The sequence below is a fragment of the Sceloporus occidentalis genome, unplaced genomic scaffold, assembly GCF_023333645.1.
Source record: "Sceloporus occidentalis isolate IW3139 unplaced genomic scaffold, rSceOcc1.0.p SCAF_27, whole genome shotgun sequence".
Lineage (NCBI taxonomy): Eukaryota > Metazoa > Chordata > Lepidosauria > Squamata > Phrynosomatidae > Sceloporus > Sceloporus occidentalis.
The window spans coordinates 10,605,713-10,616,048 of NW_028317007.1; the positions used below are offsets into that span (position 1 = coordinate 10,605,713).

General features: G+C 37.8%; 1 protein-coding gene across 1 annotated transcript; it reads right to left on the bottom strand.

Annotated features, from left to right (window-relative positions):
• Nucleotides 1-2,355: 2,355 nt before the first annotated feature.
• LOC149299928 (methyltransferase-like protein 21E) lies at nucleotides 2,356-9,684 on the bottom strand. The gene is made up of 5 exons (XM_089485867.1): nucleotides 9,591-9,684; nucleotides 5,537-5,602; nucleotides 3,888-4,048; nucleotides 2,857-2,974; nucleotides 2,356-2,768 (listed from the first exon to the last, which is right to left on the bottom strand). Exons 1-5 carry the CDS (start codon nucleotides 9,682-9,684, stop codon nucleotides 2,356-2,358), a joined length of 852 nt encoding a protein of 283 aa, XP_089341993.1.
• Between the last annotated feature and the right edge of the window lie 652 nt (nucleotides 9,685-10,336).

The window sequence follows — 10,336 nt, forward strand, 5'->3', positions numbered from 1 at the left end:
ACAGGATCATAAACTGTAAAGACATTATCTGTGGATGAATCAACCAGGCTACAAACATTGGAAAAAAAAAAAGAACTCCAATCATACCTAGGGTTTTTCAGCTCTCAAAGCTTGTTTATCTATGATGTGTAAAAAAAAACCTGTAAATTTGAGACATTTTTAAATATAAAAAATATGGTGTAAATGAAGGTGAAGTGACTACATGAGTCATATCACATATCATTTGGTAACATGGAGAGGTACCAGATATGGGTCATTTACCCCCTCCCCTACACACACAGACAAACCATTTACATTAGGTCACAATCATTACATAGTAATTCAGGTTGAAAATGAAACAAGTCCATCAAGTTCAATCTTGTGTATAAGAAAATCACTATTGAATAGAATGAGACAACAAAAATAGAAATTTGATATGTGTTTTGAACACATCCCTGGCACAGACTTGGGAATTGCTCAACATTTTGACAGCATTCCAAAAGACAAAGTGGCAGTGAATGACAACACGGTGGAATGACTTGTTGCTGCAATAGGACGTTGGCTGAAATAATCTGATTCACAGTCACAATGGCTTCAAAATATTTAACAAATCCATGACAAATATACAATACAGCTGATATCAAACCAGCTTGATGATTTTGTTCTTAAATATGATCTCAGATCTCTTCTGTTCTGATTATTTTGAACTTTCAGGTTCCATTGGCTGGACGAGTCTTGCATGTGTGCTCTTCACCGACATGCAACTGATGAAGCCACCTCTATGCTGAACAGGCCCTTGCACAAACCATGTCCCCGCTGAGCCTGTGCACATAACCTCCAAAATATTAGATTTAATATGAAATAAAACATATAGTTAAAAAAAAAAACATAACTCCAAAAAAGAATCGTACCCCTTATTATGTAGCTAATAGAGCAGATATGTCATTTTATTCTTTCATTACATTAAAATAACACAAAGACTGTTATTTTAAAAGATTTTCCAGTTGTTGTCATGGCTGTTTTGTGTGACAGGTATTTTTGTTAAAATTATGAAGGAGGCAATAATCTCTTGTAAGGCTTTGGACATTAAACAGTACTAGGAATTATGCTTTTAATGTAGCATTTAATTACAAACAAGTTATGCAGAGTAGGTGGAATTGCATCTTTAACTCCTGTCTGCAATGTAAAGAGGTCACGTAAGGAATGTCGGTTTCATATGATATGTGTTATACATTTGTAAAGTATGCTCACTACATATGAAAGATACATGGCATGTCTAGAGTTATATGGTGTCATGTTTTTCAGGCACATGGTCGCATCTACAAGTCAGGCTTCTGTTACCATCATTCATAAGCTCTGTCTCAATTGCCGGGGACGTAATGGAAAAAAAAAACGTTTGGAAAAACATTTTGTTTATGGAACACATTTTCCAAGATTGGATCTTTTGCCAAGATTGGAGTAGCATACCTCCCTTGTTTGAGGTTTAAATCCCCTTGGTTTTTTTCCCTCCCTTAAATGTGGCGGGAGCGGCCGGGATTGGAACACTCACATTGCGGGAGCGGGCGGGATTGGGCAAAAAATCAGCGGGAGCGGGACTGAAAAAGCAGTCCCGCACAGGGCTCTACTGGGTAGCACTTGCTTCGACTGTAATCCTTTCCCTCTCTGGTAGTCACATAACTACGGCCCTCCCTAGTGCTCTAGTAGACAAAACAGGTGGAGTTAAAAGCATAACCCCCCCCACACTGAAATTGATTGTCACTGTCAATAAATAAATGGGCTGCTCTACCTACTCTGTTCAATGTAACACTTTTTTTGTAAATACATTGAGAATTAAAAGACTATTCCTAGTGCTGTTGGAAGCCCAAACCCTTTCCAGCAATAATTCTTTAATCAGGGAATGATTTTATTGCCTTGAATACTTAGTCGCCATGTGAGACAACAGAAGACACTGATAGGTTGTTGCCATATAAACATAAACTTCATTGTTGTTTTACAAATCTGCCCAGGTTTATTAGCCTCTCACATCAGAGAGCATCATTAATGGTTTGTTTAAAATGAAAACACAAAATTCAGTCACCATCAATATGCAGTAAAAACAAGAAAAAAGGCCTAGCGGGGTGCAGACTATTGGTTGTTTCTGATGATATGCAGTACAAGTGTCATAACGAAGGAGAGCTTAATGGGATCAGCTCAGCTAATCCTTGAAAACCAGAATGAATAGAACAGTCTATTTTTATTCTGGTAATTTATTTTTATGCATAATACCCATCATGAAATTATTTTGAATAATTTTATAAAACACTAAAATGTAAAAAAAAAAAAAAGCCAAGCTTCCCCAAAAAGAATATTATTATTCAGGGCTTAAAATACTAAACACTATGTGGTTATTTGACTTCTTCTTACTGCCCTATAGAGCTTTATATTTAGACTTGAGAAATCATACACAACCTCCATGTCAAACAGCTTCTGAAAATTATTAATAAATCTATTTTCTATCATCGTATTTTCCTTTCTAAATTTCATGGCCCAGAGGATAGTGGTATGATCCTTGCACAAGTGATCAAACGTCGCTAAAAGCTCCTCCAAATAGGGGTGATTGTAAACAACGTCGGCTGCGAGGATGTAATCAAACTGAAAGGAAGTTTTGGGAAATGTTTCCTCCAGATCGAATGCCCAAGTCAACTCCATAACTTGTGGAACGTGTTTGCTTTTCTGCTTAGTGTTTCGATGAACATTGTATTGCAGGTTCCCAATTAGATCTTTCAAATCCGTTGCTGTCACCTGTCCGCCTGTACATTAGATATACAGAAATATATTTGTTTGGTTTCTGAGCTGAAGGAAACAATATGTTTTAAGTAGAGACACCTTCTGACTTACCTAGGAGACTGGCTACTATAGAAACAAGTCCAGTTCCAGACCCTATTTCAATAATATGTTTGTCCTCAATTTGCATGTGTTTTCCATGGTTTTCCAAGAAATAGCACAATACAAGGGCCTAAAGAAAATGGAAAACAAAAATATTTAGCAAAAAAAAATAAAGATCACAAAACATAGAAAAACAAAATGCAGTTTTAAGATGCAAAAATTCGAACGTGAGACTGTAGAATGTCCATGGACAGTCACACATGGAAGTTACCAGGGTATGAATGAATCGGAAACCTCCTACACAGAATGTCGCATAAACACAGTCCAACCACCAGGGCAACAAGATCATTGGTGGGTCCTACCCACTGCTCATAAATGGTCTCGGCTCAAAAAGGAATTCCTCACTTCTACAAGGATAGGGCACAGAAAGGCAGAGTCCACCAAGCCACTGACACCTCAAGGTTATTGTTATTGTGAGGTATAACACTAAGGTACAGCTCATTTGAATGGCTGGTTAAGATAGGGGATGTGTAGGATCCATATAGTATATATGATCGGATAAACTAAAAGTCCAGTGCAGGCAGCACATCAGCAGTCAGGGTTTGGTCCGAAGTTGGTTGCGCCAGCAAAGAACACAAGTGGTTAAGACAAGTCAAATATATTACAGAGATGTGAATACACGTGTGTATAATATTCTGTTGGCCAGATGTCTATGCGATGTTACTGATCTGTTTTATAAATGGAACATCGAGTGTTATGTATAAAGATGTTGCAAGAACCCCATAGATGTAATGCCTAATATGTTCTTCAGACATAAGGAATGTCTATCAGTTTTCATATACAAGGATGACTTAGCATGTGGTTAATTTAGTCTTTTTTGACACAAAAAAACATTGAATATTTATACATACATATATACAATATGAGACAAATGTTAAGGTGTGTATTAAGATTTTACATTTGTAGAGAATATTTGGGGCACAAGCAGGAGAAATCTGTTTCAAATTGTCTCAACTGCAACACATATTTCGAGGCAAACCTACAGAGGGCCAAACTGTGGCACCATACAGGTCCGTGGCTTCCACAATTTTTATTTCGTGTCCAGCAAAGCTGAAACCTTCCCAGGCCACATTCGTTAGCGTAGGAGGTATGTATCGCCTGTCTAGTATGGTTGGCACTATTAAGTCATCTTCTGTGTGATTTTCTAGAAAATATAAGCAATCAAGATTTGGTTATGGTTCATTCTTGCCAAAAGTTGAACTCTTTAATACTGAGTGGATGCGGTGAAGGCCAAATAGACAACTGAGAACAAGTGAAGGAATAATATACATAGAGCGTATAGGTAATCAAATTATATCGGAACACGACATCATATAACTACATATTTAACCTCGTAATGTATGTATATAGGTTTTCTATTAGAATGCCAGGATTTTGCCATATCTGCCAACATTTCAATTTGTCAAAGTGGGAAACTTTTGTTAACTTTGAGGTTAGAAATATGGCTCATGGACACTTCTTTTAAATGCTGTTGTGAGCTGTTATTTGTGTATATATTGTGAATTTTAGAGCTGTAAACCACTATGATGGGCTTATGTTTGCCATACATGCTGATTCATGAAAAGACTAAGGAGGGACCCAGATGTTTCTTTCCCTTAAACAAGACACTTGGCAGGTATGCATTACTGTTGGGCAGTTGTTGCATTTATAAGAGTAAAGATCCTAACAGCAAAGGAAACAGGCCAGAAGATCCAAGTGAAAAGGTGAAGGCTATCATGGGGTGATATCCATACCTGCGCCGCTTCTCCAGGTCTACACCCAAATCCTCCAGGTGGTGAGAAAGGGTTCCTGACACGCCCCAATCCACCGCCCATTTATTTAAATGGGGGTGTTTCCCGCAATGTCAGCGGGACCAAACTCTGATGTCAGCGGGTAGTCCTGGCTGCATCCCGCAAGGGTAGGCTCTGGGTAGCCAGATCCTAAGTTCCCAGGTATGGTGATATAGTATAATAATACTACCAAAAACACTGCGCGTAATAACAACTGGCATGTATAAAAATAAACATTTGGGAACAAACGCTTCCTTCCATATGTAATTCATGTAATGCAAACTCACCTTATGTGTATACTATGGAGGCACCAATCTTAAGTCCTGTCATAAGGATTTACATGATGATTCCTTCCCATTGAGTTAGTACTGGCATTTGGTTGAAGCTGATGGGCTCTTACAGCATTTGAAAGGGTAAGAGGATGAAAAGAGAGATAACTTGGGGACAGGAGATTCATTAGCTCTATGTGTCTTTGAGATAAGGAGCCCCTTGTTTTTTAAACCAACACAATTACTCTAATGGACAACAAAAAAAGAAGAAAGCTATATATAGTTTTGATAAAGTTATACAAAACATGTGGAAGTGATTGTTACCAACCCGTGGGTTTTTCAGGCATAATCATAAGAAAATCGTTGGTGCTTCATCATGCATGTGGATCTCAAGTAGGACAATATATACACCATCTCAATAAACACTAAGAAACATTGATTGAACAGCTTTATGCAAAAGGCATACAAATACATTTTGAAGTGTGTTTCTAATCAATTGAAAACTTTTACAGGCCTTTAATAAATTGTAATGATTATATTCACAGGAAACTGTGAACATGTTTTGCTAAAACATTTAAAACCCAATATTGTTACCTTGTTTATATTCCATGATGAGATTTTTCACCATATGCTCCTTTTCGTTTGCCCAGATGGAGTGCCCTGCAGGACATAACACACATATATAACGTAGGAACATTACACCACAATTTGAAATGAAACTTTACGAATGGTTAGAAGTTCTTCATGACAAAATATACAATTTGCTACCAAAATATCAAAGTGGATATGACAGCAAATTTATATTTTTTTTTTATAATTTCCATTTGGTTGACTTGGTGTGTTGCCACTCAGCTGTTTGTCAATGGTTGTGAAGGTTTAAACCGGAAGGGACATTAGCATTACAATTTAGAAGATAATGTCCTCATGTCTACATGTAGCATGGTGACCAGAGACCCAATCGTATCATTCTGATACTTAAATACCAGACCAAGGCAAGATATTGGCAGAGCTCTTATATGGGATGTACACAAACACCATCTGGTATAATCATTGTGACTGCTTGTGCTGAAACGGTGGTTTTATGCTTCTACTGGTAGCTGAAACGTTAGACTTCAGTAACGTCATGTAATCAGTCATGCATTATGCTTGTTAAAGCACATAGTAATAGTGTAATAATCTCTCCTATGTCTTGATAAGCAACAACTCTCCAACTGCCATCAAGATTAAGTTCAAGCACCATGTGGACAATCCATTAGGCAATGACACCAGTACCTTCTCATAAAGAATCGGAGGATCTAGGTGCTCTGTGCCGTTATCTGTATGTTAAACGTCATCATGTCACAAAGTGCATGCCTTGTCTTGTACAGCCTACACATTGAGCGATGAAGGCAAATCTTTTCATGTGCCTCCAGTGATGTAGTCAGAGGATGTATAAGATTAAGGTTTAAGATTTTGTTGGAATCCATGTCTTTAGTCTAAAATGAAGTCATGGAGTTTATTCTCAGACATCTCTTTAGGGTTTTGTAGCATCATCTAGCTATTGACCTCTATAAAATGGTTTCAAATAAACCGAGACAGCAAAATTTGTTTTTAGCAGGAGGAATGATCTGACTGGTTACAATTTACTTTCAAGATACTCCGAAACGCTGCGTGGCAGCATTCTGTATAAACGCAATGGTATGGTGGAAATTTCAAAACCCATCTTTCTGACCATGTTATGATATTGGACCTAAATCACTTGAAATAGAAATTGCACTACAGAACAAAAATGGGGTAATAAACCTATTCGGACTAAATACTTGGGTATATAGTGCATTACTTTCTGTTCTTCTAGTTGACTCCATTATTCTTTACTATGCTTTAAAGAGATAAGCACCAATTTGAAGTATTTTTGGATTTCTGCATTTCTGTGTGATCGGTTTACTACACGAAACCTCAATGAACCAAAGAAGATGGGATAGTCATTTCCTATAATGTAAGGTTGATGATTTTATTTTTTTACATCCATTCTGATTACCTGTGACCATCACTGGCTAATTTCTCCGCAAAGGGGTGTCGGGCTGCCTCTACAAAAGGCATAGCTGAATGAGTTAGGTGAGATGTTGCTGATTTAAATATGCTTTATACAGGGCCACCCAAGCTATTCTCGGACCAGAATATCACTGTGGTTGGCACTTCATAAGGTAAAGTGAAGGCAACACTCCTGCCAACTTCTTTTAGTTAATTAACTTCTCTGTCAGTGCCTTTAGCTTCTTGTGAGCTAAACTTCCTCCAAATCTACAGGTGGAAGATATAGTCAGGGCAGCCAACAAGCAGACTTTAGAGCAATTACATCTGTCAGGTTTCTTGGCCAGTCTCATGCAATCCAAAGGCTGGCTGGTAATCATGAGTGATATTATTATCTTATGATCATATACAGCATGAAGACTGAATATAGTACATTCTGGTAAATATTAGAAGTCAAGAGCTAAAAGAAATGCATATCTTAAAAAAGTCTTTTATGCCCTGGTTTTTAATATAACTGACTTTTTATTGGCTTGAAATAACCAACCAAAAAAGTGCACGAAACCTGTACTGCCATGTAACTAAATGACCTAAAATACGGAACACGACCTGGTAAATTCTCGCCTGCCCTTGAAACCACGTTAATGCATTGTTTCAGAAACTCCAATTCATATTATCCGGGTGCTGTCGTTTCTCCCATATGTGATTACAAAAGTATACATGAAGTGCAAGTAAAGATTAAGACGTGATGTTACCTTGAGCATTCAGGAATGTAATCTCCACATTCTGTCTAGGGATCAATGCTTTCCGGAGAGCACTTGGATGTTCTCTTCAAAGGCAGGCAGAGCTTGTATCCCCAGTGTATGTCACACAAGGGTAACGTCACGTTGTAATGTTTTCCCTACATGGAGAAGGCTTAATGAATCCAGACAGCTGCATGTGGAACTCAAACTAGATCATCCCATCTCTCGTCCGATCAAATATTCCTGTAAGAGCGTGAGCGAGGGGCCCTGCTGACTTAAACTGAATACGGCTTCAACATATGGTTTTCTTTCAGCAAATTTTCCACTATAGTCATTAAATGACATCATAAGGTTAAATCGAGCACTTTATTGCAAATAAAAAGCATTGTCCTTATCATCACTTTGAAAACCTCTTTTTATGATTATCCAAGTTGCACCTCCTTGATGGGCCAACTATTGCAAAATATGTGTACTTGCCAACTTTGTTTGACCCCATAAAAAGCACACAAACCAAGACTTTAAAAGAATATCCCCAAATTCTAGCACACTGATTTATGCATACAGTATTTTATTAAGAAGCTTTTTTTTTGGTTTTCTATGGCAACAACCTATCAGCAGCTGCTTTCGTGCCACATGACAATTAAGCGTTCCCTGTAAAATTAGGAACAAAGGCAAAATTTAGCATGAATAAATAATTATTTCTGGGAACTCAGTAGGTTGGAGATTATGTTTCTAATGCACATAGTCACAAAGTGATACATTCGGAAAAGCAGGTAGAACAGCACCCAAGTTAAAAGCAAAACGCCCATTTACCTTCCAAGTAAAATACTCTGTTAAATATTATTAATTTATGTTAATAGTCAGGTTGGAATATATTTATCCCGACCTGTATTTAATCCGGGACTATTGTCAGATTTTCTAGAGCTACATCTGAAAAGGTGAAAATTCTTCATACTCTCACCCAGGGTCTCTCGATTCCCTCAAGTAAAACAGTTTATCCCCCAAATGTTGGTTACAAAGACATTTTTGATATGCAAGAATTATCATCCTGTCCCCTGTGTCCGTGGTACCACCGAATTTATTAACTAGTTACAAAATAAATCAAGCCGGAGATGGATTGGATACATTGAGACACTTCAACTCGTTACATAAAATATTCCAAAGTTCCAAAAAAAGATTCTGAAGAGCTGAAGATGTAACAATCTCAAACTGCATGTAAACTATTAGCTCTACATTTAGGGGATCTAGAAATATAGTCTAAACCAGAAATTCAAATCTTGCCCTTGAGATACAAAAATCTTTCGGAAATGTTACGGGGCCATCAAGAGAGAAGGAGCTGAGGATTATTTACACATAGGTTTATTGATCCTGTAAGTAGACTCTTCTCAACCTAGAATTCAACAGAATAGCCTGGGGCTCAGTTAAACCAAGCTGAATTCACAAAGGTGGTTTAAGTTAGGCTTGACTTTGATCCAAGCCTAGAAGAAGTCTTAGAAGATCTAATTCGATCTATAGCGTATGATGTATCTCATGGGAGAACGCTGAGGTCGAAATATATGATGGACAGCTGTTTCTACTAAAGTGTTATGGTTGCAGGAAATCTGGAATCTTTATATGTTTAAGAGTCATTATATCAAAAATCTGCAATAAATCCAATTTCCTGACGGATGAAACCATTCCTTGAGAAATCATTAAGAAAATTATGCAATGTTTTCAGACCACTGAGCATGGAAACAACTGTAGGTTTAGAATAGTTCATGTAAGAAATCACAGAAGCTCATCGTCTACATCCAAAAATCCCATGTCTTGCACCAGCTTCTGCATGAACTCGGCACAGTCTTCGCTCTCCATGTGTAAATGGTAAACATGGCCTCCTCAATCAGCTTCTCCAAGCTGCTGACGTACAGTGTGGTGCCGGTGACGCTTATTCTTTGCAGGCAGCCCCATGATTTCAACCAACGATGGAAGTTCTTCATCTTCTCCATCGATGTCCATCACAGCATTGTGAGATCTGTCACAGGTCAAAGCCCATCCACGCTTACGTTTTTTGTTGCTGGAGCCTTTTGGGTTGCTGGCAGATGGCAGTTCAGACCCAGAAGACAGTTCCGAAAAGAGTAGATGTTTTCCTCCTCAGATTGCTGAGAGACGCTTTCAAGCAAAGTTCCTAGTTCTGGGATGTTTCTCAGATAAGCAAAGCTCTCATTTCTTATAGGACATTGAGGATTGCACAGCCGTGCTTAATTTCCCCCGATTACTGTCCAAACGCTTTTCAGTGTCAACTTTCCAACAGTATAATTGTCAGTGTCTATCCTTGTGAGAAACAGCTTTTGTTGGCACATTACAAGGTGCTTAAAAAAACACAAACATTTAAATTGTTATGCATTATAAATCCATATTACCATTACAGTTGTTGATGGAGCTATTGCTTTAAAAAGATACTGATTCCAGATTTCCATCACTTCTAGTAACACAAAGCCTATGTGTGCCTATTTTGCAAAAAGGGCTTTCTTAGTTGGTTTATCATTGTTACTAAAGTGAATGTTTGTGTTAGACACATGTGTATTACTTTGCATAATTAGTGGATATAATAACAGATAAAAATAGAAGATTTCCTGAATTTTGCATCTTCCTTTTGGACAAATACCAG

Excerpts from the sequence above, each read along its gene's own strand:
- LOC149299928 (XM_089485867.1), bottom strand. The coding sequence starts at position 9,684 with ATGGACATCGATGGAGAAGATGAAGAACTTCCATCGTTGGTTGAAATC. Across the intron at positions 5,603-9,590 it reads TCACCGGCACCACACTGTAC|GGCACTCCATCTGGGCAAAC; the intron begins GTCAGCAGCTTG and ends TATGTCCTGCAG. Across the intron at positions 4,049-5,536 it reads CATCATGGAATATAAACAAG|AAAATCACACAGAAGATGAC; the intron begins GTAACAATATTG and ends TATATTTTCTAG.